The following is a 27,653-nucleotide window of genomic DNA, read 5'->3' on the forward strand; positions in this document are numbered from 1 at the left end:
ATCCATCTCCCATCATACCAATCTCAGCCATTCAATTTCTATGTGAAGTTACAACCGCTAAAAATAAGCTCTCTTATGCTCAAAGGTAAATGAAAACTAAGGTGTGAAATCTCCTTAATCTTCAGACACAAATATCACAGAGCGATGCTACTGTGCTTTCTTTTGCAATTCAGACTTCTCCAGTTTCCCACAGAGAACACAGTCCCACAAGACTACAGAACTTGAAGCTCTTAAGGCAATTAAATCTGGAAAGGATATATTCTTTAAATGAAGTATATCAGCAGTCACTTTTCAATCTAACAATGAATTAATAAAACTTTTCATCTTGCTCATTCATCTTACTGGGAAAGTATCCAGAAAGCAAAAGCCCTCTACATCGAGTGCCATATCTTTATATCAAGTGTTAAACGATACCAACCCTTATGATTAATCCACTTTGGTCACCAATACTGTCAGTCTGAATCACCGTCTCCACGTATATTACAATGATACTGTGAAAACAATATTCAACAGGTAGCAAATAACTCTGCTCATAATGCTTTCATTAACTAATGCCATGCCACGACCTTCACTTTGGCTTTTATGAATTTTCACAAGCTAAATTTTACCAAGTCTTGTATATAAAGTAAAGCCATGAAAGGTCACCATGAAACTAAATCTTTATGACTACCAAATCAGCTTTCCATGTTAGCTATTCTTATTTACAAATATCTACATGGGTAGAACTCTCTCAACACAGTAACTGTTTTCTATGTAAAAAGTCATAAATAAATGTTAGATAAAAACAGTAAGGGACATATCACATTTATCATTCAAGTTCTTAATGACTGTGTCTCAAGTATCAAATATTGGAATTTTGTTTACTAAAATCCACAGTTTTACTCTGATATATTCATTGTTTTGTTATCTAGGTCAAAGTTCTCATTCAATATTTAGAGCTGGCCTCTGTGGCAAATTATGTATTCCAAAGATACCCACAATGATAACTCCCTTCCCACATGCTCTTGTATGAAGTGACTATGCCACTTCCTATCAAGAGGAAAAGTTTAATAACCCTCTTCTTGAATCTGGGCTGACCTCAGTGACTTGCTTGACTAACTGAATGTAGTAAAAGTGATACTGTGAGACATAAAGTTCATAAGAAGTTATGTAGAGTACACCTACATCTCCTAGAACATTTATTTGCTCTTTGGATGCTCCCTCTGGGATCCCAGCTACTGCTCTGTGAGAAACTCCAGCCACAAGTACAGGCTTTGGGAAGCGTTTTAAGTGATAGCTCTGGCTGAGACCCTAGTTGACTGCAGCCATCAATGGCCAGCCATATTGAGCATCCATCCCAATCAGGCCTTCAGATGACTCCAGTCCCAGCCATCTGGCGACTGCAAGTTCACGAGAGACTTAAGAAGTGTTCAGATGTTAACCCGCAGAACAGTGAAGATAATAATAAATCGCTCTTTTAACACACCAAGTTTTACGTTGTTTTCACAAATAACAATGGATAACTAGAATCACAGCTAACAAAATGTGCTGAGATCTATTAGCTTTAAACACTATTAACTTTTATTACTTAGAATTTCTTGGGTTTTCTTTTCATCTTTTTTATTAAATAAAATGTTAATAAAATTACCTTAACTGTTTCTCCTCCCATCTTTAGGGGTCCTGAAGATGAGATCCAGACCTACATTGCTCATCCTTGGCTCCCTACCCCATCCCTACCCACGTATGTTCTCAAGTTAAATTTGAGGGAACAAAATAGGAATTATTTAGTTCCTACTGTTGCTCACCAGTGACTGAAGATAAAACATTTTCATTCTAAATGCTGTCTAAAATAGTGCCTTCAACATGGTTGATGCTCAAAAATATCAAGCTAAATATGGAAAACACTACTTTTCACTATTGTACTGTATTTAGAATAACTAAATAATCTTCCTTGCTAAGCTCAGTTAGCTGGTTTTGTTACTGACTCCCGTATATCTTCCACTGAGTTTGCTTTCTATGAGAAAAATGTACATGCTTTCATAAAATTTTGTCTTAGAATTACAGTAAGATCATAAAAAGAGGACAAATGCATATTAAGCAGTGCTGGGAGGAGCACAGGATGTGAGGTGAGAGACTCATGGTAATAAGCACAAATAAATTATTTTGTAAAACTCCTTGCTAAAGATGAAATCTGTATTTGCATTTGGAGGAGTCTACCACTGATTCCCAACACTCACCTCTGAAAAGAGTACTCTCTCACACAACCTTCTCAAAACTCCATTTTGGCATTTTAAAACTTTTGTAAGACATATTCTCTCTTTTCCTCCTCTTGAGATGGGAAAACAAAAAGACTGGGGTCAAGGATAGGGACAAGAACAGGGAAGGGAAATTATTTCTCACCTTTCCCAATTTTCGAACCCCCAAATAACTTTGTTTCTCTTCACTTACCATGTGAGAAAGGAGCATAGGAACAAATCTCACTGTTGTAAAACATAAGGAAACAGTACCATTTTCTGAGGTGTGTGTGTTTCCAAAGTCAGGGCATAGGTGAAAACAGCAGTTAATCAGCTTCTCTTGATAAGAGAGTTACCTGTTGGAAAACATGCTCTACCATCTCTCAAATATGCTCAATAGAGGCAACTTTCCCTCAATCATTAAGGCAAAACTGTGACTCTGAGCACCAGTTGAAAAAGTAGGCTTGCACACAGGGCCATGTTGTTGAAAACATGCATACCCTGAATTACAATCACACTCAGTACAATGAGATAGTCACACTCCACAAGAGAAATGAAAACTGTAATGGAGAGATGCCACCATTTAAGTTAACTAAGTGGGCAGCAGGGACAAGTCTTCAGGAAAAATACAATTTGAGGTGGCTACAAAGAACACATTTAAACTCAGGAAGTTAAACATGCTTATGATGCAGCTCTAGAGTCAGAAGATCATGGAAAAGTAAAGCTAATTTTCATTCCTGCAATTCTCCTTTCAAAGAATAATGAAATTTCAAGCCTCTTTAAATAGCCTCAAGAAAATTTCCAAATTGTCACATTATTTATAAATGTCTGCCTACTTACAGTTATGCTGCCGTACTGTTATGACAGACAAATAGCGCAACATTATTTTCTAGTCACCAGTCAGTGGGATTACCTGAGAAGTCTTTCCACTTACATTGAAAAGGCCAAGAACATGTAATGATTGTGTTGTATAAAGAAGTCAAGATCTGTGACATCTCGAGTTTTACAAAACTTAAAAATAAGAGCTCTTATTGCAAATATGTCCCACTCCTCTACTTCTCATTTGAAAAGTATTTTTGTATCATAAAAATAGTAAGTTAAACTATGGTAAGATTTTATATCCTTAAGGAAATTACTACCATTGAAAAGACAGTAAATTCTGATTATTGTATCTATTACTAAATCAGTCAAAGATCTTAGGTCAATCAACATTTCAAATTTAGGATACCATCTCTTCATTATCCCCCTCATGGGACCTGACAGAAGAATAATACGGCATTTTTCTTAAAATATTGCAAATATAAAAGACAGAAAAAAATAATAGTAATAATGTGAAGCACAGTTAATGAATATATAGTTCACTTTATATAGTTAACCTTTCATCACCTAAGGAGGAGGAATAAAAAAGTACAAAGACACTAGCAGTAGGTTTCTATTTTTTTTAATTTTTTTTATGTTTTATTTATTTCTGAGAGAGAAAGACAGCGTGAGTAGGGGAGGGTCAGAGAGAGAGGGAGATACAGAATCCGAAACAGGCTCCAGACTCTGAGCTAGCTGTCAGCACAGAGCCTGATGCGGGGCTCGAACCCACGAACTGTGAGATCATGACCTGAGCCGAAGTCGGACGCTTAACCGACTGAGCCACCCAGGTGCCCCAGTAGGTTTCTAAACAGAAGCACTACTATGTGTTCAGAGCAGAAAAATTCTTTGTAGGATTAGACCATCTGCAGTGTAACACCCTGGGACCCATCTAACCAATGTCCGTACTAACCCCCGCATTTTGACACCAAAGTCATCCCTAATAAAGCAGTGTCACCCAGGCTGAGAACCACTGCTCGACAAAAGCAGCACTACAATGCAAAAGAAAAAGAAGAAAAGATGTGAAGCTTGACAGACCTCCCCTTAATAGGAGGTTCTAATGTTTCCTTACCAGTATGTTATTCTAATATTTCCAGAATTGTGCCAGGGACACAGACACATTCAACAACGTTAGTTCTAGTTTGTTCTTCTAGGTTACTTTCACAACTTTAGCTTTCAAAGTTATTTTGAATTAGAGTGATTTGAACTTTAAATTTTCACTTTTCATGCTATAAAAAGTGCTTTACTACAACTTAATATTCAAGGATTTACGTATATCTATATTGCAGAGTGGTGGCAGGGAAAATGCACATGAACGGCTTTTCTAGGTCCTAGTACGCTAGTATCTGGCAGGCACACACACTCAACAACATGGCAGCTCAAATCTTTGCTGAAGTAAAATTTCTTTTTAATTAACAGATAATATAAAACTTCCTTGAATGCTGAGAGGATTCTTAACATAGAGGATCCCTTTCAAAAGTGCAAAAGCATCACACTAGCCATAAGGGAACTCTAATACAAAATATGAAAGCAATCAGAACAGAAATGAGTAACTGTATATTCAATGGCATGTTCAAAATACATATTCAATCTGCAATAGAGATTCAATCTGCAATACAGATTACATAAAACACAGTCTACACAAAGGCGAAACACTAAGCCCAAGTATCAAATTCTCAACTTCGAGCTGGTAAAGCAGGCATTTCTCATGAGATGGCAATGGAACGTGAATACAGTACACAACTGATGTTACGTGGCTACTTAAAGAACAAGTGCATGATTCCAAAAGAATTCAGCAGAAAAGTAGGTAAACTGAGCTTCTACATAGTACATATTGAGGATTAATGGAAGAGTAGATAAAAGTCACTACATACTTAAATTCAGTATGATGATATTTTGAGTTTTTCAGACCATATAACACTATGGTATGTTTCTGTCAAATAAAACACAATGTAATATAATAAATGGGAGAGAGAGGAATCACTAAGAACTTCAATATCAAACTAACATGTTTTGATTCATGATTTTAACTTTCAAGTAACTGTTTGCTTTGAGTGCTTAAGAACATAGCACAGAAGAGTGAGAAAAAGTAAAATTGGGAGTAAAAACTCAACTTTGAATTTTGCCTCTGCTACTACCTTTGGAAAAGTCACACTAAAAATCTCAGTGCTTGGGGGCCTGGGTGGCTTAGTCCATTGAGTGTCCAACTCTTAATTTTGGCTCAGGTCATGATCCCAGGGTCATGGGATCAAGCCATGCACTGGGCTCCATGCTTAGCGTGGAGCCTAAGATTCTCTCTCTCCTCCTATCCTGCTCCCCCACCACTTGCATGTGATGCTCACTCTCTAAATTTAAATTTTTTTATATAAATAAATTTCAGGGCTTTAGCTTCCTATCTATTAAATGATCTCTACAGTCTCGAGGATTCTACAGGTCCTAGCTATAAAATAGATGGTGTTTTAAAAACTGCAGTTGGGGCTCCTGGGTCGCTCAGTCAGTTAACCATTCGACTTTGGCTCAGGTCATGATCTCACGGCTCATGGGTTCGAGCCCCACATTGGGCTCTGTGCTGACAGCTCAGAGCCTGGAGCCTGTCCTTCAGATTCCGTGTCTCCCTCTCTCTCTCTGCCCCTCCCCTGCTCACGCTCAGTCTCTCTCGGTCTCTCAAAAATAAACATTTTTAAAAAATTAAAAACTGCAGTAAAATACAAAAGTAAAATGATCATATAGGGCAAGTAAAGATGAAAAAAATAAGACTGAATCAGAATCCTATGCTAGTCAAGGACCTGACTCATGCTACTATCCCCACCTCCTCCTCAATCATCAACATCTTTTTCCCCTTACAATGGGTCATTCTCTTTGGGATAAACAGATGTTATATTTAATACAGTCCACCATTAAAAAAAGAAAATTCCTATCAAACAGCCAGTTAAAGAAAGGCTTCACTTAAACAGGGACTAAAAGGACAAAATACTTAATAAGAAATTTCACCAAAACTGTTCAAGACTTATAAGAGAAAAACTTTACAACACTACTAAAAGATACAAAGATATGCTATGTTCTTGGATAGGAAGATTTAGTGTCATAGAGACAATTTATTAATTCAAAACTAAGCCAATTTAAAAAGAAACAGTTTTGTTTTTAAACTAGTCAAGCCAATCCCAAAGTTTATCTGGGGACAGCAGGAAGGAGAAGGAGTATTTAGAAAAACTATGAGGGGGAAAAAAAAAAAGAAAATCTAGCCCTGTCAAATATTGAAATGTGTTCTAAGGCTTTAATAATTGAAATCACGTAGCAGTAGCACCAATAAGACAAAAGATAAAGTTCAAAAATAGTTGGGGTAGTATACACAGTGTGTATATATATACATACATATATAAAGCACCATAATATATAAAGGTAGTATTTCAAATCAGAAAGGGAAAAGATGGACTATACCAAAAATGGTACTGGAATGTTAGGTACCCAAACAGAAAAAAGTTAAAGCCATACATACCTTGTACTACGTACGAGGATATTCCAAATAGACCAAAGAATTAAATGTAAAAAATGAAACCACAGGTACAGACTTTGGAAGAAGTCTGGCAGTTTCTTACAAAGCCAATCATAGTCTTCCAAATGATCCAGCAACTATGCTCTTAGGTATTTACCCAACTGAATTTAAAAGCCTACATCCACAGACAAAAAAAGAACTTTACTTGAATATATTTCATATTGGCTTTATTCACAGTTACCAAAAACTGGAAGGAATCTAGATTTCCTTCAATAGGTGAATGGATAAACAAACTACAGTATACCCATATAATGGAATATTATTCAGAAATAAAAAGAAATGAGCTACCAAGCCATGAAAAGATGCAGATGAAACTTAAATGCCTTTTGCTAAGTAAAAGAAGCCAGTCTGAAACAGCTACATATTATATCATCTTCATTATATGACATTTTAGTATAGGCAAAATCATAAAAGCAGTAAAAATCCCAAACCAAAACAATGGTTCAGAAAAAGGGAGAAAAGGAATGAATAGGTGGAGCACAGGACATTTCTAAGATGATGAAGCTATTCTGTGTGATACTGTAATGACAGAAACATATCATTAAAGTTTTGTCAAAATCCATAAAGCTGTACAGCACAAAATGAGTTTTAACGGAAACTATGGGCTTTGGTTAATAATAATGTATCATTATTGGTTCATTACTTGTAACATATGTACCACATAATACAAGATGTTAATAATAGGGGTAGCTTCATGTGAGAGGTAGGGTGAGTATATAGAATTCTTTGTTCCGTTTGCCCCCTTGTTCTGTAAATCTAAAAATGTACTGGCACTGGAGCCTACTTTACTTCAGATTCTTTGTCTCCCTCTCTCTCTCTGCCCCTCCCCTGCTTGTGCTCTTTCTCTCTCTCCCCCTCTCTCTCAGAAAAACAAACATTAAAAAAATTTTAAGCTGTATTTAAAAACCAAAATCTATTAGTTATGAAACATAAAAAATGAAACCACAAAGAAAAATGAGTTAATTCTAGTAAAGCCTGGGAGAGGGAAAGTCCTACACAATTCAATATTCTACAAACCATAAAAAAAGACTGATAAATTTAACTATATAAAATTAAAATCTTCTAAATGGAAAAAAAAAAACTAAGTCAAGAGAATAATGTAACATACATATCCCTAACCTATCAAAGACTATAAGAAATGAAAGAATATGTACAAACAGGTCACAGGAAAGGAAACGTAAAAAGCTCTTAAACATAGAAAAGGATATTCAACTTTGCAAAGGATAAGAGCGAGCCTTCAACTCTAAGGAAGATATCCCATGATGAGCCCAGAGTGATGTATATGGAAGTGTTGTATTACTATGTTGTACATCTGAAATTAATATAACACTATGTTAACTAACTGGAATTAAAATTAAAAATTAAAAAAAAAAAGACAATCCCATCTGCAGCCTCTTCACCTTCATGGAAAGGGGTCAAAAAAGAGCTGCAACCACTCTTTCCCAGGCCTCCAAGGTTCCATCTGCAAAGGTCTAGACAAGTCTTGGGCACTCAACTTTCTCTACTGTACAATAATTGAGACTTTGAGAACACATGCCTATTACTCCTGCTTACCAGTGCCTAAAGAGAAGCTCCAGACTATTCTTTTCATCATTAAAGAGCTGTGAACATGCACTGCTTTCCACCTTCGAAAGCTCCTCCACTCTCCTCCAGCACTCATTCACAGTCCATTGTCAACAAGAGCCCTGATCCTCAGTCCTTTTGCTCTATGGAAATCTGGCTGTCCATAGAGCACACTACTCCTACTATACATGGGTCTTCTCTGCCCCCGTTACTACTTCCAAATCATTCCCCCTCCCTCTTCCTAAAACAGTCTCATTTTCATCAAGTCAGACTATCTTCTTAATGCACTTATTTAAAAAACCTCAGTTACCACCTCCATCCCTCAATGATTTTAATTCCTGGCTCCCTGCCACTTTCTTCAACATTACTCCTGTCTTAATTCTCAGAGATGATGCTCCCAACATTTTGGCTTTTCAACTTCTATCCCACTTTATTAACTACCATGGTCATATCCTAGACCATACCATTGCCAATAAATGAAAACCCTCTATAATCTCAATTTCAAGCATTCCCACTAGCTCTTCTATTTTTCTAACTCACTCACTCTCTTATATCCAACTCTCTGCTCACTTAGGGCCAATCACCTCTTCTCCAGCTACTCGGTATCTTTCAAGTTCTTAGCACCAAGCTTGCAGGATTCGTGTAGATGTTATTCCCTCTACCTGGGACCTCTTGCTTTCAGCTCTTTGCTTCTTCTCAGCTTTAAAGTCATAGCATATATGTTATCCCTTCATACTAGTCCTTCACTGAAAAATGTAAGTAGGTCTCCGCTTTTATTCTCCACTAAAGCACTCTGATCACTATCTATCTCCTTAGCTTGTTTTCTGTCTACCTGTTTATTTCTACCTTCCACTAGTAGACCATCACCACAGCTGATGACAAAGGCTTTACTGCCTTATTTACCACTGCATACTCAATGCATGATAGCCAGCTAGTAGCCACTGTTTTGTTGTCAAATAAAAGATAAAAATGACTGATGCAGAGGGAATGAAACCAACTAAAAATAAGTCCATGATCTAAACTGAAACATGGAAATCAAGATCACACTTTATTAAAAAAATAGTAATAATTTTACTCCTTTTGGGACTCTTCCCCTAATTTGCATTATACTTAAGAATCCTAAATATGAATCAGACTCCATTTATAAACTAGAAAAACCTACAGTACCTAGAGCTGCTGTGATAATTAAATAAAATGTTTCTAAGGCACTTAAATAAGACCTGGCAAATGATAAGCCATCAATAAATATTGGCCACTACTCTTTAAAAAAAGCACTTAAAAGACCTTGAAAATTAAGGCCTATAAGCTGAGGATTTGATAATAAAATATATATTGGAAGAGATCTGTCTCTCTACCGGAATAAAGATGTCTGGGTCAGAGATTACTTTTTCCTTAAAAATACCTGGAAACATTCTATCAATTCCCAGTTGAAACACAGAAATAGTCACAGCCCAAGTCAAGATGATACAGACAAAATGAAAAGCATAAAATTTTTAGCAAACTCTTTTCCAAAGGCTCCTATTTGTATTTTTCACAAAATGTCAGTAATGACTATCATTATCCTTCTAATTCTATAGGAATCAATGATTTACTACCGAAATAGGTCCCTTAGCCAAGTAAAGAAAAAAGTTATATCGTGTGTTCACTGAACTATATCTTTGTCTCAAGCTAAGCAAAGACAGTTCCGACATAAAATAATAGCACAAATTAATCTGGATGTCAATTTCTAAACCTTAATTTTAACTTGTAATTGTGGGCAATCAAGACCTACCCTTCACATTTATTTTTTACATGAGGCTATGAACAAATCAATTAAAACTGACAAAAGCTGTTCATTATGTGAAGACATGTTAAGGAAAACTGCTGCCATCATTCAAAGTTCTCTTGATTCTCAACAGACTTGAGTCCATCCTATGACCTCAATGGCGAGGCATTTTCCAGTACTTACTCATGCACTGGAACTGCACACTAAAAATCATGTGGATATCTTGGGAAGTCAGAAAAAATTTTTCAAAATGTTCTTTAAGGTTTTAAGCCCAGCATATTCAAACATCTCAGGCTTAAAAAAGACTTCAATAGCCTATATGAAGCAAACAGTAATAACAACTACTAGGCTTCCTGAGACTGATATAAATATTTGCAATTATTAATTAATTTTAGTTAATAATTATTAAAGTGTGTTAAATATTCTACATATCACTAATCAAAAACTTGTGTTAAATTAGAAAATGATTTCTAAATTTGTCAATTTAACAAGCAATGCATTACTAACAGACATTAAAAGAAATACATTTCTAAGGCTACCAGGATATGTTAATTTATTAACTAATTAAAAATGTGGAACAGTGTATTCAATATGCTTATTACATATGAATGGGAAATTCATATTCCAGTAAAGAAACAATGCAAAGATCCAAAGAAACACAAGTGGTACCTGTGGAGGGTGGGGAGAAAAACAGGGATAGCTGTTAGACTTGTCAAGGTCATCTTTATAAGTTTTAATTTTTGAGCCAAAATAGATCTATTTTTAAAAGAAAAAAGTACAGGGAGGCTTGAATGGCTCAGTTGGCTAAGCAACTGACCCTTGATTTCAGCTCAGGTCACAATCTCATGGTTCATGAGTTCAAGCCCCACATCGGGCTCCACGCTGACAGCCTTGAGCCTGCTAGGGATTCTTTCCCTCTCTCTCTGCTCCTCCCCTGCTCGTGCATGCTCTCTCTCTTCCCCTCAAAACAAATAAACTTGAACAAGTACGTATTTTATATGAGCATATATATTTCTTGAAACCAACACACATAAATACACTCACATATATGTATGCATGGTTTAAAGGATAGAATAGGACTTTAAAAGAGAAAGAATTAAGGAGGATTTCTCAAAACACTGGAAGCCATGTTTCTGGGTCACAGTTCTGACTAAAGAAAATTTCACAATGATGGCTCTTTTTCTTCCCCTTAAAACTTGAAAATACTGCCATAACTTTAAAATAGATGATGCTTCCCCCCCAAAAAGAAGAAAAGGCCAATAGGATTTTTTGGGGTCGGGAAGAAAGACTGACACAAATTATTTTATTTGTGCACTAAATAAGTCTACAATCTACTGATGTTTATAAATCATTTTGAGAAAAATACCAAAGCTTACAGGGAAAAAAAAAAAAAAACTTTTCTTAAAGTTCCCTGCTCAATCCCCAAATCCACCCTCTTATATAGATCTGTACATTTTATAAAATTAGATTAATATCAAATGGCAATGCTTTTTAAAAAATATACACTCTTGCCTAGTACACAAATAACCTTATGAAATGGATTCCAATCCAGAATTACTACTTCAAGCTGCTCTATCTAAATTTGTTTCAGGAAAGCTCACATCACGTGGGATGTGGGATCTCAGTCTTCTGTAAAGCACAGCCCCAGGTACCTAGAACACCTCACTGACAACCCACAGTAATCAATGTTCTTATGCAGCCATCAGCAGCCCATAACTACACAAATGCACGTAAACCAGATCTCAAGTTCTTCACATACACTAATTACAAACTGATTTCAGAGATTAAATATAAATCTTAAGTGGTTACCAGATGCTTGGGGAGGGGGATCTGAGGAGTTATCTAGTAAACAGTTTCAGTTGGGGATGATGAAGAGTACTGGAGATGGATAGTGGTGCTAATCCCACAACAATGGGAATGTAATGAATGTCACAAAACATGCCACAAAATAGTTAAAGTTATAAACTTTATGGTATACTATATTTTACCACAATAAAAATAAACAAGCAAACAAAAGAAATATGAACACCACCATGAGTATCCCATAGTTTACTACTCACCTGAGAAGAAGTTTAATAATTTTCAACTACTAAGTTGATCCGAGAATATCTTTAGGGGGCCAAAAAAAATGTTTTTATTTTAAAAGAAAAGGAAAAAAATGAACTTCTGAGGCAAAGTAAATGTTTGGATGTGTAATAATATAGTTGCCTTTATAACAAAGCAATCATAAAATAGTTTTATTAATTTTCACAGAGAAACGGACCCTTGAAAGCAAATGTGGCCAGGGCCTGTGAAAAGTCCTAACATGGCCCTAATAGTTGCCATTTCCTATTATGAAATTACCAAGGTATAACATAAAAGTGAAATGTAACTGCATAAATATAAAACATTATTTTTAAAGAAAAATCACACTTGAACAAGTATTAAGAGTTTGAAATTTTTTTTAAAGTTTGATACTATTAGAATAGCATCTCCATTACTATTTAATCCCTTTCAAACAATTCTTTATTAACAAGATCTATAAAGAGATACTACATTTATATAAATAAACAAATAAATGCTTGGAAATTAACTTGATGAGGATTTAAAGGAACTAGAAAGAATGTTAAGGGAGGAGACATAAGTGGAAGGAAGAAAGAAGAAGAAAGGAGAAAACACTACTTAAAAGGACAAAGAGAACTAGGGGTGCCTGGGTGGCTCAGCTGGTTGAGTGTCTGACTTTGGCTCAGGTCACGATCTCACAGCTCATGGTTTCGAGCTGCACATCGGGCTGTGAGCTGACAGGTCAGAGCCTGGAGCCTGCTTCGGATTCTGTGTCTCCGTCTCTCTCTCTGTCCCTCTCCTGCTCCTGCTCTGTCTCTCTCTCTCAAAAATAAACAAACATTAAAAAATAAAAAGGATAAACAGAACTACGCTTCATGATTTAAATTAGCAAAATTGAAAATACTCCCTAAGTGAATTCACTGAAATAGCACAATGTCAATTAAAGAGGGACACCTGGGTGGCTCAGTCAGTTAAGCATGTGATTCTTGATCAGGTCATGATCTCACTCTCTGTGGGACTGAGCTCCATGTCAGGCATTGTGCTGACAGCACAGAGCCTGCTGGGGATTCTCTCTCTCCTTATCTCTGCTCCTCTTGCTCACTTTAGTACTCTCTCTCTCAAAATAAGTAAACATTTTTTTAATGCCCAAAAGACAACTGAAATATTAAGGAATATACTGATGGAGAGTACACGGTCTAAAACAAATATGAAAAAAAAAAATGGGCATGTGTCTAAACTACTGATATTATATTTAAAAAGACAAATGAAAAACAGTTTTTAAAGCTACAAATTAAAACATATTAAATATATGAGGACAACATAGATGGACCTAGAGGACATTATGCTAAGTGAAATAAGTTGGAGAAAGACAAATACTACATGATCTCACTGATATGTGGCATCTAATAAAACTGAACTCACAGAAGTAGAGAAGAGGCTGCCAGAAGTGGGGAGGGGATGGGGTGAGGTAGGTGAAGGAGGTCAAAAGTTACAAAGTTCCAGTTATAAGTAAGATCTGAGGATGTAATGTACAGCATGGAGAGTATTGTTATAACACTTTATTGTAATTTTAAAGTTGCTAAGGGAGTAGACTTAAAGGTTCTCATTATAAGAAAAAAATAGCAGAAAGAACAAACATTACTAGTACAATAACATTAACATGAAGAAAAACAAACTGATCTCTTCATCTTCACTGTACATTACACAGAATTTCAGATAGATTATAAATTATTTAACTGGAAAAATATGAAATATTTCTAGTAATGAAAGGGAGATCACCTGCATTTCAAGCAACTAACCAAGTATAAAAAGTGTATACAAAATGAATACTAAATTTGTCTTTATTAACATAACAAGAAACCCAACAGAACGAAGAGAAGTGGGACTTAGTAACTGGAATGCCAGATAAAACTTTTATCTCCAAAATATACAGGGATGCAGTTAGGTTGATAAATAGTCCTTAACGGGCAAACTGTCACAAAACTGGAACTTGAATCAAAAAGAGGTAAAGTTGCACCCATATGCCAGATACTACTATCAACATTTTACACATGGTAACTCATCTCACACTGACAATCAGCCCCCTACAGAGAGGATGCTATTTTTATTCCTCCACAGCAGACAAGGAAGGTAAGACATTTGCCTGGTGTGACAAAGTGTTCAGAACTCAGATGTGAACCCAGGCAGTGTCACTCCAAAGTCCAGGCTCTCAACCACTAAGCTAGCTGCTTCCTTCCTCCACACAACAAAAATTCACGGACCTGTTCACTGGACAAATCTAAGCCTATCAGAAAGATATAAAGTAGTATAATGCAAACAAAACAAAAATAAGAGTGATTCTGATAGAGGGCTTTGAGGATGCACACGACCATGATATGATCTGCAGCAAAGGGATAAAGAAAGTTTGTACAGGAAACGGTACCTATAGTGGGCCTGCAAGGATATAAGACACAGACACAGAACACGGGAGAATAAAATATTTCACACTAAAAGAATAGAATGACCAAAAGCACTTAACTAAGGTAGAAAAGCACTGGCAACTAAAAAGCTTGAGTTGAAAAAAATGGTACTCAGAGGAAAAATAAATGGAAAATAAGTGAGACGCCTAGAGGGAGGTCGGACTTAACTGAGTGCAGAAGCTAGGGGAGTAACATGGTCAGAGTTGTTATATGGCAACGAGATAGAAGAAGTGGACAGAAGATAAATGGAAATAGAAAGAGATGTCAGAGGGATCATTCACTAGTCCAGGCATGGTAACGAATGTCTCAAGTAACATGGGACGAACAGAAATAGAGAAAAAGCAATAGCTATGTAGCACACAGTAGCTACTCCAATTCCAATTAAATTAAGGAACTAACAAGGTCAGAAAGAGAAAGACTCAGTGCGCTCACATGCAAGGACAACAAAGGGGATGTGGATGAGGCTACATTTTAGGGAACCTGGCTGTTTTGGTGACAACGGCTGCACGTTACGGGCCAAACAGGGCTTGACCGAAGGGGTAGAGAGACCTTGAGGACAAACCGCCCCTGCCTGGTTTGGCCATGCTCAAGAAGTTAACTGGGGAGACTTTGTAACACCAACGCTTTGAGAGACATTATGGAGGCAGACTGACAGAATCAAGCAAGAATATTAACGTGAAGGAGACTCTGAGGTTTTAAGAACACATGAAATAATCTTGTCACTAAGGGAGGGAACAAAGGATGGAAAAGCAGACTTAAAGCAGAAAGAGACGTGACTTCAGGTTTCTACGTGTTGAGATGAAAGCTTATACGGTATCATCCAGAAACACTGATGTGTCCTCAAGACTGGAGCTAGAGTGGGAAAAATCACAACTGAAAACAGAGATGTCACCCACATAAAGATACGTAGAAGTTGTAAGATTAAAAAAAAAAATTACTAGAAAAGAAAAAAGTATTGGGGGAAAAAATGGATCAAAGAAAGTTGAAGGAAGCATATCTTTAGAAGGGAAGGAAGGAGAAGCAAAGAAAGCATCGGCAGAGGGTTAAGATCAGCACCACAGGAATCAAGTATAATCCAGCAATGCTCTCTTAACATTTTTCTCAACCAAGTACATAAATAATATTTTTGTGGCACAAAGGGGTAAATGAGACTACTAATAACCTGACATTAATAGCCCAGGAATTAATGAAATTATTAATCTGTATACCAGTTAATCCATTCACTGTATTGAAAGTTCTGTATTGAAAGTTTAATGGCAAAAAGTTTTGGATGATACTGTCCTAAAATTGTCTCTCTTCAACACTCACTCTTTTCAATTAGTTAGGTGCAATGCTGCAGATATGACTGCAGAAGAACTGAAAAATAACCGTGAAACTTGATAGCTGAGAAATTACTAATGGTTTTAAAAATCAGCGGGAGGGGAGCCTGGGTGGCTTAGTCGGTTAAGCGTCCGACTTTCGCNCAAATATGGACAAGGGTAATTAATTAATTAAAATACCAACACTGTTACCAGTCATGTTACCCTAAATTGTCATAAAGAGTAACGCAAGTGGGATGATTCCTCAAATCTTTCTGGCTAAAAATTCTCAAACAAAATTGTTTATGCCTTATTTTGTAACCCTCATTTCATTCATGTTAATAAAGAGAACACATAAAGCTCCTTTGAAACTCTGCAACACTTACCCAGTGCGAGACTGACCGACTTTATCACAAATATCCAAAATGAGGCCCCAATCCTCAGCAGTATTCATCTCACTGGTTGCTTTCTCTGTGTATTATGAAAAGAAAGCATAGAAATATCATTTTTAAAAATCTTTAAGAGGTAAATGATCACAAATTAATAACCCGTGATAAAATCAAGTAGCAACAACAAATCGGAATAGCTGCCAGGAGTCGGTTCAATGAAATGTTCAACTCCATCTTTAAAAGGGGGTAGGGGCACCTTTACTATCCATTATAATCATTTCCCCCATACATGCTTCAGTTGCTTGTTACTTAATATAATAAATAGGCCACTGATACTTATTTACAAAAAAAACTACATACAGCTCTACCCCTTTACACACAAAGACTAAAAGAAGAAATACCTTCATTATCAAATAATTCTTAGCTTTACTTGCCAATGAAGAAACAAGACAAATCTCTACCAAAATGTTTCAGGTAATAAAATTAATTATATGATTTTGTTGATTTTCAAGTCTGACATGGGGGAAGGGGGAAAATGAACAAAAGAAAACCAAGTTCTAACGGCATATTTTCCATTAAATAAAAACTTGACAAATTAAAAACATCAACAGAGGTAGCACAGACTGAGCCCATCATCTCACTCACTAAGCTCCCTCCCTTAATTACAGTAAAAGGATTTTTTAAGGCAAACACACAATGACAAAAAAAATAAACAACAATACCTCAAAAACTATGTAACAATATAGATATATGGCACCTACTTAGAAGACCCAAAAAGGGCAAGTCATATACTGGCAGTAACAAAAGAGCTTAAGAACCAGCCTGTTTTACACCACTGCATCCTCAGAAGAGTCAAATACCAGCAGCAGAAGGTAATGCCTGCAGCTGACAGTGGAGAAAGGACTTAGGCAGAAAGGGCTAATGCTCTTGGAAGTGTAGGTTGGTACCTACTTAGCCTCCCTCACTCAAGAGCTCTAGCAATCACCTCTCCCCCACCCACCTGAGTAAACGAATGATATGCTTTCTGGAGATAAAGCAAAGTTTTTCTTTTTTTTTTTTTTTTAAATGTTTTATTTATTTCTAGGAGAGAGAGAGAGACAGACAGCGTGAACAGGGGAGGGTCAGAGAGAGAGGGAGTCACAGACTGAAACAGGCTCCAGGCTCCGAGCTGGCAGTCAGCACAGAGCCCGACGCGGGGCTCGAACCCACGAACCGTGAGATCATGACCTAAGCGAAAGTCGGACGCTTAACCGACTAAGCCACCCAGGCGCCCCAAAGCAAAGTTTTTCTAACAGGCATAGTTGACACATAAGCACCAAAAGTAAGGAATTACTTCTAGTTTCCAATACAGCATTTAAGGAACTTGGAAGTTACCACTCCAACCAACCAAGTAAAAAGCTACTGAACAAAGTGAAAAATAAACTACTCTTCTTAGATCCCTCAGAAGTGGGGGTCACAGGACAAATGCTGCCCCCAAAATCAGAGTCACAGAAAGACAGATACGTTGGAAAATGAGAGAGCAGAAAGCCATGAGCAGAAACATCATCAGAAACCAGTACCACAGATCTAAATTTTAACAGACAAACTGCTGGAAGCTAAGTGTGCACAGTTCTGGGAGTTAAAATTCCAAAGGGGCCCAGACACAAGGGGGTCACTGCATTTTTGTAAATCTGACTACCATACGCTCTCCCAGGATCTCAAGGTGGGTATCAGAGAAAATATTGTGGCTTTCAGCAGAAGGGAGACGATTACCATTGTGAGATATACCAGAGTATTCTCTTCTTAACAAGGCCTACCTGTTAATTATTTTAACTAGCACCTACCCAACTAGTGTCTTACTCGAGATTAACCCATCTGGGGTTACGGAACTTCCCAACTCCAGCCTGCTCCAGCATTCATGTGAGTAAGGGGAGTACCCAATTGCAGCCCATCTAGCAATCCTTTCCCACCTAAGAGGGAGGGAAAGCTGAGCAGGTGAGAAATTCACACCTCAGGGGCAGAGACTCATTATAAAGATCACCTACCCACCAGACTACACAACACTTCTCCATACCTAACATCTTACCATTACATCCTGTCTAGCTTTCAGCAAGCCACACTATAAGACAAAAATCAAAGTCTGAAGAGTAAACATCAGAATCTGATTCGCACATGACAGGAATGTTGGAATTATCAGAAAAAGAATTTTTAAAACTCTGATTAATATGCTATGAGCTCTAACGGGAAAAGGAGACAAGATGCAAGAACAGATGAAGAACATAAGCAAAGAAATGGAAATTCTAAGAAAGAATCAAAAAGAAACGCTAGAAACCAAACCAGTCTAACAGAAAGGAATGCCTGTGTGGGGCTCATAAGCGGACTTGAACATGGCTGAGGAGAGAATCTCTGGACTTGTGCATATGTCAAGAGGAACTTCCACAGCTGAAAAGCAAGAGGGAAAAAAATGACTGGAAGGGAAAAAACATAACAAAAACAAACAAAAAAAACCCCCACCTGAAACAGATCATCCAAGAACTGCGGGAAACTACAAAAAGTAAAACATAGGCATAACTGAAATAGAAGAGAGGAGGGGCATCTAGTGGATCAGCTGGTTAGGCATCTGTCTGATTTCAGGTCATGATCTCAGTTTGTGAGTTTGAGCCCCATGTCAGGCTCTGTGCTGACACTCTCGCCCCCCAAAAGAAACAAAAAAAATTTTAAAGAAAAAAGAAATAGCAGATTGGAAAAAAACAGAATACTTGAAGCAAAACAACACATTTCCCCAAATTGATGTGACACATCAAACCAGAGGTCCAGGAAGCTCCAAGAACACCAGGCACAATAAGTATCAAAAACTACACCTAGTTATATCATTGTCAAACTGCAAAAATCAATAAAGAAAAAAATAGAAAACAGAAATCAGCAGAAAAAAATACCTTGTCTATATGGGAGTATACATATTAATTACATCTGACATCTCAGAAACCATGCAAACGAGCAGGAAATGGAGTGAAATAGCAATGAGAGAAAATAACCACCAAGGGTGGTACACTATTATGTACCCTGTTAAATTATTCTTCAAAAGGAAAGCAGAAATAAAGACTTCTCAAAGAATCATTAAAAAAATTTGTTGCCATTAAACTAACCTTCCAAAAAAATGTTTAAAAAAAGAGTTCTTCAGAAAGAAGAAAATGATATAGGATGGGGTGTATGTGTGTTTCCATAAAAGTGAAATAAATGACAGCAAGGATACCAGGAAAAGGAAGGAGGAACTGTGAATACTGTTACTCACTTCACTTGCCTGCACTACCAGTGAAGTGGTATAATGTTATTTGAAAAAGCAACGACTAAAAATAGCAAAAATAAAAGTATAATTAATATGCTATGAGAGAAGACTGAATCATATGAAATGTTCCCTTAAAATCACAAAAGGCAAAAAAAAAAAAAAAGGAGTGGAAGAAAAATAGGAAACAAATAACAAGGGCTACAACTAGAAAATTACAACAGATAATGGCAGATATTAATCCATCCATACCAATAATCACTTTAAATGCACAGGAAGTCCACTTTAAATACAAAGACACATATACATTAAAAATAAAGAGCCGGAGAAAGATATACCATGCTAACACCAATTAAAAGAAAGTGGGAGTAGCTATACTAATTTTAGACTGAGTAGATTGGGAGCAAGTAAAGTTATCAGGGATAGAGCCATTACATAAGGTAAAGGGATTAATTCTCCAAAAAAGACCTAACATCCTTACTATGTACATGCCTAACTACAGAATATCAATATAACAATGTCAAAAAATAATAAAACTGCAAAGATAAATAAATGAAGCCACTATTACAGTTGGAGAGTTTAACAGCCCTCTAACAAAAAATAGATAAATCCAGCAGGCAGAAAATCAATCAGTAAGGACATAGCTGAATTCAACAATACAGATTTTTTTCCTAATGTATGCATTCAAAGCTACAGAATATAATTGAATATAATTCAGACAACTGAATATAATTGGCATCTACAGACTATCCAACAACAGCAGAATACACATTCTTCTCAAGCTCATAAGAAACATTCACCAAATACACTGCATGGCCATAAAACACACGATAACAAAGGTTAAAAGACTAGAAATCTTACAATGTCTGTTCAAAGACCACAATGGAATTAAATGAAAAATCATTAACAAAAAATTAGCAAATCACAAAATACATGGAGATTAAACAACACGCTTCTAAGTAATACACAATCAAGAAAGAAATCTCAAGAAATTTTTAAATATTTTGAACTAAATGAAAATGAAAGAACAACATATCAAAATTCATATTATAGTTGAAATCTATGCATACTGGAAAGTTTGTAGCTTTCGATGCGTACACTAGGAAAAAAATCTAAAATCACTAACATAAGCTTCCACTTTAGGAAACGAGAAGAGCAAATTAAATCCAAAGTAAAGTAAGCAGAAGAATTAGAGCAGAAATCAATGAAACTGAAAAAAGAAAATAGAGAAAAATCAATACAACCAAAATTTGGTTCTTTGAAAAGATCAATAAAATTGATAGTAGGGAAAAAAAAAGAAAGAGAAGATACAAATAACTAATATAAGAAATGAAGGAGCAGATGTTTCCACAGACCTTGTGACCATTAAAAGAATATTGTGTGAACATTACTATGGCTCAGTAATATTGAGGGGATCATGGAAACCACCAATTTATAGCCAATCAGTAAGAAGCACAGGTCATATCCTAGACTTTGGCATCTGAAGGGGAGAGTGAGGGCAGTTTTGTGGGACTGAGCCCTTAACCTGTGGAATCTGGGTATTATTTCCAGGCAGATAGATAGTGTTAGAATTGAGTTAAATTAGTGGGATACTGGTCAGCTGTCCACTGAGAATCAGAGAATTGCTCAGCAGTACTGGAAAACCACAAATAAGAATTATGAACAACTGTATGCCCACAAATTTAATAACCTAAAGTGGATCAATTCCTTGAAAGATATCTGCCACCCTATATACATACCAAAAAAAAAAGACAATATGAATAAGCCTACATCTATTTTTTTTTTTAATGTTTTACGTATTTCTAGGAGAGAGGGAGAGAACAGCATGAGCAGGGGAGGGTCAGAGAGAGAGGGAGACACAGAATCTGAAGCAGGCTCCAGGCTCTGAGCTGGCAGTCAGCACAGAGCCCGACACGGGACTCGAACCCACGAACTGCGAGATCATGACCCAAGCGAAAGTTGGACGCTTAACCGACTAAGCCACCCAGGCGCCCTGGCCTATATCTATTTTTAAAATGAATCAATAGGGTGCCTGGATGGCTCAGTCAGTTAAGTGTCCGACTTCAGCTCAGGTCACGATCTCATGCTTCGTGAGTTCGAGCCCCGTGTCGGGCTCTGTGCTGACAGCTCAAAACTGGAGTCTGGATTCTGTCTCCTCTCTGCACCTCCTCTGCTCCAAATCTCTCCCTCTCTCTCTCTCTCTCACACACACACAAACAAAATTAAAAAAGAGAAAAAAAACTCTTAAAAATTGAACCAGTAATTAATAACCTTCCAAAACAGACAGCATCAGGCACAGAGAGGTTAATGGTAAATTCTACCAGACATTTAAAGAAAAAATTATACCAATTATATCTAATCTCCTCTAGAAGACAGAAGCAGGAATAATTCACTCTATGAAGACAGTATTACCCGACTACCAAAACAGACAAAGACATTACTAGGAAAAAGAACTATAGACTAGAATCTCTCATAAACATAGATGCAAAAATCCTTAACAAAATACTAGCAAATCAAATCTAACACTATATAAAAAGAATTACACATCATAGTCCAAAGGAATTTATCCCTGGTATGCAATGCTGGTTCAGTATGCAAAAATCAATAAGTGTAATCCATCTGTGGATTTTCTGCTAAAGAAGAAAAATCACATGATCTTATCATCACACTCAGAAAAAGCATCTGACAAAGTCTAAGAACTCATTCTAGGGGTGCCTGGACGGCTCAGTCAGTTGGGCATTGGACTTAGGCTCAGGTCATGATCTCACAGCTCATGAGTTCGAGCCCCACGTCAGGCTCTGTGGTGACAGCTCAGAGTCTGGAGCCTGCTTCTGATTCTGTGTCTCTCTCTCTGCCCCTCCACTGCTCACACTGTCTCTCTCTCCTTCAAAAATAAATATTTAAAAACTTTTTAAAAAAATAAGAACTCATGATAAAAATTCTCAGCCAACTAGGAAAAACAGGGAAGTTCCTCAACTTGATAAAGGACATCTGTGAAAAAATCTATAGTTAATATATTTAATGGTGGCTACTATATTTAACTAGTAGCTTTACCACTAAGATCATAAATAAGGCATGGATGTCTTCTCACCAAATCTTTTTGCCACCATACTGGAANAGATATAAAAGGTATTTAGATTAAGAAGGAAGAAATAAACTTGCCTTTCCTCACAGACAACATGTTAATCTACATAGAAAATCCAAAAACATCATCAGCAACAAAACTTCCTGGAAATAATAAAAGATTTTGGCAAAACTGTAGGATACAAGGTTAATTATACAAAAGCCAATAGCTTTCCTATATATGAGCAACAAAGAAGTGTAATTTTAAATTAAACACACAATACCATTTATATTAGCACTCAAAAAATAAAATACTTGAGGTGCCTGCATGTCTCAGTTAAGTGTCTGACTTTGGTTCAGGTCATAACCCTCAGTCCGTGAGTTTGAGCCCCATGTCATGCTCTGTGCTGGCAGCTCAGAGCCTGGAGCCTGCTTTGGATTCTGTCTCCCTCTCTGTCCCTCCCCTGCTTGCACTGTCTCGCTCTCTCTCAAAAATAAACATTAAAAAATAATAATAAAATAAAAATAAAATACTTAAGTATAAATCTACAAAATACATGTAAGATCTATATGATGACAACTACAAAACTCTGATAAAAGAAATCAAAGAATTAAATAAATGGAAAGCTATTCCTGTTCAGGGATATTTATAGCAGATTAATTCACAATTGCCAAAACTTGGAAGCAACCATGACATCCATCCTTCAGTAGATGAATGGACAAAATAAGGTACATTACAACAAGGAAATATTATTCAGTGCTAGAAAAAAAATGAACTAACAAGCCATGAAAAGACATAAACTTTAAAGGCATACTACTAAGTGAAAGAAGCCAATCTGAAAAAGCCAGATACTACATGTTTTTAACTATATGATATCCTAGAAAAGACAAAATTATGGAGACAGTCAAAAAAAAAAAAAAAAAAAAAAAAAAAGACCAGTGGTTGCCAGGAGCTGGAAGGCAGGCAAGAGGAACAGGGGAGCACACAGGTTTTGCCCGGCTATAGAACTACTCTGCCTACAGAGGTAGACACGTTACTATGTATTTGTCAAAACCCTTAGAAGATACAACGCCAAAAGTGAATGCTAATGTAAGCTGTGGACTTGGTGATGATGATGGGCGTATGTGGGTTAAGAGACTATAACAAATATACCACTCTGTTGCAAGATGTTGATAGTTGGGGAGACTGTGCATGTGTGGGGGCAGGAGGGATATAGGAAACTGCTGTACCTTCTGCTACATTTTTCTGTGAATCTAAAACCACTCTAAAAAATAAAAGTCCGTTTTTTAAAAATTAATAAATAGAGGAATTAGGCAACCGCATGAATGCTGACACTTGCTGTGCAGAAAAGAGTTTCACACAGAGGCGTGCCTGACTGGTATCCTTTAAAGGGTCTGCTTGCAAGCATGGCCTGTGTATAGGAACTTGGGTTTAGGGAGAGATCCCACCATCCTCAGAACTGAGAAGACTGACTCCTTAATGTCTAAACTGGTTGTACAAGTACTATGGTTTTTGCTGAACACTATGGTTTTGCTGCTTTCCTTGTGGGAATCTCACTTCTGTGCCAAGTTGAGTATGCCTACAAGATCAACTCCCAATAAAAGCCCAAGCACTGAGTCTCTAAGGAATGTCCCTCGATGCAACATTTCACATGTGCTGTCCCAGCTCACTGCTGGGGGAATTATGTATATCCTACGCAGGGGACCCAAAGAAGCTTGTGCCTGGTCTTCCTGGACTTCACACAGGTGCCCTTTCCCTTTGCTAACTGAACTGTAATAAATCATGGCTGTTACACATTGAATCCAGTGAGTCCTAGTGAATTCTAGAAGTGGGGGGCTGGGAGTGAGTGGTCTTGAATCTCACCCCCACCCCGCATCAAATACCTGCCATCTCAGAAATGATTCTCTTCCATCCTCTCACCTTCATTTGTACCTTCACCCTCAGAGAGAAAATTATAGGACTTCTCTCTGGGGATTCCAGGTCAGCCCAAGAGGAAACACCTAAACATACTCAAGATCATGATATGCAGGGGTAGAGGGAAGTTCCACAGTAAATGGCATACCAGATCAACCTATAATGAAGTTCAGTCTATACCACATGATCACAGCTTCTAAAGTGTTTTCTGTTTCTCTGGTATCAACCATGAGCAAACCAGGATTATCACCCATCTGAGAAAATCTTTCAACATGGAAAATACAAGAAAAGACAAAACAAATACAGAAAAGAAAGAAAAAGAAAGAAAGAAAGAAAGCAAGCAAGCAAGCAAAGCAAAGCAAAGCAAAGCAAGCAGGCAAGTTAGAGAAAACAAGAGCTTATGTAGGAGGGAGAAAACTTGAAAAGAAACCTGAAGCAAGATCTGTACAGAAGCAGACATAACCAATGTTGATGGGAGCACTGTAATTTAAAGAACAGATAGTTTAAAAAACAGCATCACCATGATCCCCGCTAACATTTTCATTTTTTTAAACTAAGATGGATTAGGGGTGAGATGGTATGGATGAGGGGTGATCCACACCGAGATTCTTTGCTGTAAGGGTTGGTCTTGGTGATAATACGTCCCCTCAATGCCCTGCTGCCTGGTTCAACGGACAATGATACTCATTTCCCCCATTTTGATCTACCACTGAGAGCAGAAGGTCAGTCAGAGTCAGTTTAAAGCAGAAAAGGGCAAGCAGCCAACTCTCAAATTCTTTGTAGGCTTACAATTTCTGATCTACAGCACAGCCCCAAGGGATAGAGCAACACCTACCAATTAGTCACTGCCACTGGAGACTAGCACTGGCTTATAATCAATGAGTAGTGGGTACCGACATCTAGTCATCTCACCCTCTTCTAATAGGGAAAATAACAAAAGCAGGTTATCTACACAAATGAATTCCTTGTAAAAGAATACAAATGTCCAAAACATACGAGATCTTAGTATGGTAATTTATTTGCAGGGAATTATAAAATTTGGACAGATATTCAACAAAATGGAATAAGTTTCTAATCTATGCCAGGCTCCATCTGAAGTAGCTTAGACTCTAAAAAAAGAAATGAAACCAGCAGATAGAGACCTACATAGATGACAGAAAAAGCGTCACAGAAAAAAATGGAAAGCCCGAAGCAAGCTTAAAAAAAGGTAAAGACCTGGGGGGAGAGAAAAAGAGAATCAGGAAAGGCTTCTTGATACTCAGAAGCTGAGAGAACAAGATTAATAATAAACTCTTTTGTTTCTATTTAAGTACAGTAAATATACAGTAACTACAGTAAAGAGTAAAATTATGAAACCAGAAGAAAAGTACAACAAAGAGTCTAGGCTAGATACAATAGAGACTATGAAAGGTTAGAACCACTGAAAAACCTAAAATACAGGATGATGTGTTTGTATTAATTCAAGAAACAGAGAGCAAGACAGTCTCCAGCAAACAATTAATCTAATCAGAGCTGGGATTTTTTAGAAAAAAATGAATCTACTATCCATATGTGAAAATGATTTGAAAGAGGGAGAAGAAAGCAGAATGAGAAATTAACACTACTCTGGAAACCAAAGTTATTTAGAAAGCAAATGTTGAAATTGTTTAATTTTGTTTGGGCTGCAGTATATGCCAAGAGGATAATGGAATCAAATTTACCTGTCACTGTGCAAGCTTACACAACATATTGTAAACCCCTTGAAAATAATAACAATTTCTACGTTGGGCAGTTTTTTCAATATTCATGTTCTCAGCTTACTCACACAATCACAGTATGAATCCATAAAAGTCACAGAAACACAGAGGCCTTTAATAGCATCTACTTCAATAATTTTCAAATTTTACTTTTTAGTACAGAAAACCCTCCACAAGGTAACCGTGATGCTACCTACCAGGAGTTCATTCTGTTCACAGTTGAGGGCACAGAACTGCACAAGTTTGCCCTCACTTCAGACAGAGGCAACAAGCTCAGGGGTTCCCAGGTCATATGCACTTCTGACCAACTGGCTACAAATTCAGGGGTTCCCATTATCCCCTAAGGTTCATTAATTCACTATAACAACTCAGAACTCAGAAAAGCACTTATGATTACAGTTTTATTACAAAAGATACAAATCTGAGCCAGCCAGAGAAGAGATTCTTGCACAGGGTAAAGTCTGGAATGACCCCAAATCCAACGTCTCTGTACCCTCATCATCCTTCCAGCACATCAATGTGTATCACCAACAAGGAGGCTCAACCAAGATTTGATGTCTAGAGTATTTACTGGTATTTAGTTATGAAGGTATGAGCAGTCACCATCTGGAACTCAGTCTCCAGGCCTCCTACCCGTCCTTGGGAGTCTGCTTAATATCTGATTCAAAGTCTCAACCATCTAATCACAAGGTTGTTTTCCTGGAGTCACCAGCTTCCATGCTGAGTCATCTCATTAGTATAAATTAAGGTACCGTCCACAGGGCCCATCATAAATAGGACGCGCCTATCGTTCAAGAAATTCCAAAGATTCCCTCTAAGGAAACAGGGACAAAGACCAGTCACCCACGTTTATTCAATATTCTTTTATGAGAAAATCTTACCTCCAAAGAAACTCAGTACGTAAACCAAATCCAGGGAGAACTGCTCTAATTGAGGAGACCCAGAGCCCTACCCTATGGACCCCCAACTCCTGTGAAGCCAAAGAAAACTGAGCAAGTCATCCTGATCAATATCCTCAGGTCTAACATTTACTTCATCTTAGAAAAGGAAATCAAGTCATTACTTTGATCTGATAGTGTATTTAAATAATTTATTCATCATCCTTAATGACTGGTAGCCAAGGAGGCCTTTTAAAGACAGTGCATTTATGCATTCCAAAACATAGAGCAAAAACAAGAAAACACTTAAATCTTAAATTCTACCACCTTTTAAAAAAATATAATAGCTAAGCTTATTAAAACTTAACTTATGGGTGCCTGGGTGGCTCAGTCAGTTAAACATCCGACTCTTGATTTCAGCTCAGGTCATGATCTCACAGTTCAGGAGTTCAAGCCCCCATGAGTGCGGAGCCTATTGGTGATTCTCTCTTCTCTCTTCTCTCTTCCCTCTCTCTCTCTCTCTCTCTCCCCCCTTCCCTTCTCGTGCACAAGCATGCTCTTTCTCTCTCTCAAAAGAAATAAACTTTAAAAACAAATTAAACTTACTAAAAAGTCAATAGTTAACTAGAAATGATACTTTTATGTCTGATCAAATATA

General features: G+C 37.1%; 1 protein-coding gene across 2 annotated transcripts in view; it reads right to left on the reverse strand.

The window, feature by feature from the left end:
• The window catches only part of STAM (signal transducing adaptor molecule), an 84,952-nt gene that overhangs the window by 47,890 nt on the left and 9,409 nt on the right, over positions 1 to 27,653 (reverse strand). For both annotated transcript variants that reach the window (XM_077772445.1, XM_077772446.1), the window contains one exon: positions 16,139 to 16,223. In XM_077772445.1, coding sequence (XP_077628571.1) covers positions 16,139 to 16,223 — 85 coding nt within the window. The remainder of the gene's footprint in view (positions 1 to 16,138; positions 16,224 to 27,653) is intronic.

Source organism: Crocuta crocuta, unplaced genomic scaffold (assembly GCF_008692635.1).
Source record: "Crocuta crocuta isolate KB4526 unplaced genomic scaffold, BGI_CrCroc_1.0 scaffold96, whole genome shotgun sequence".
In the NCBI taxonomy this organism is placed as follows: domain Eukaryota; kingdom Metazoa; phylum Chordata; class Mammalia; order Carnivora; family Hyaenidae; genus Crocuta; species Crocuta crocuta.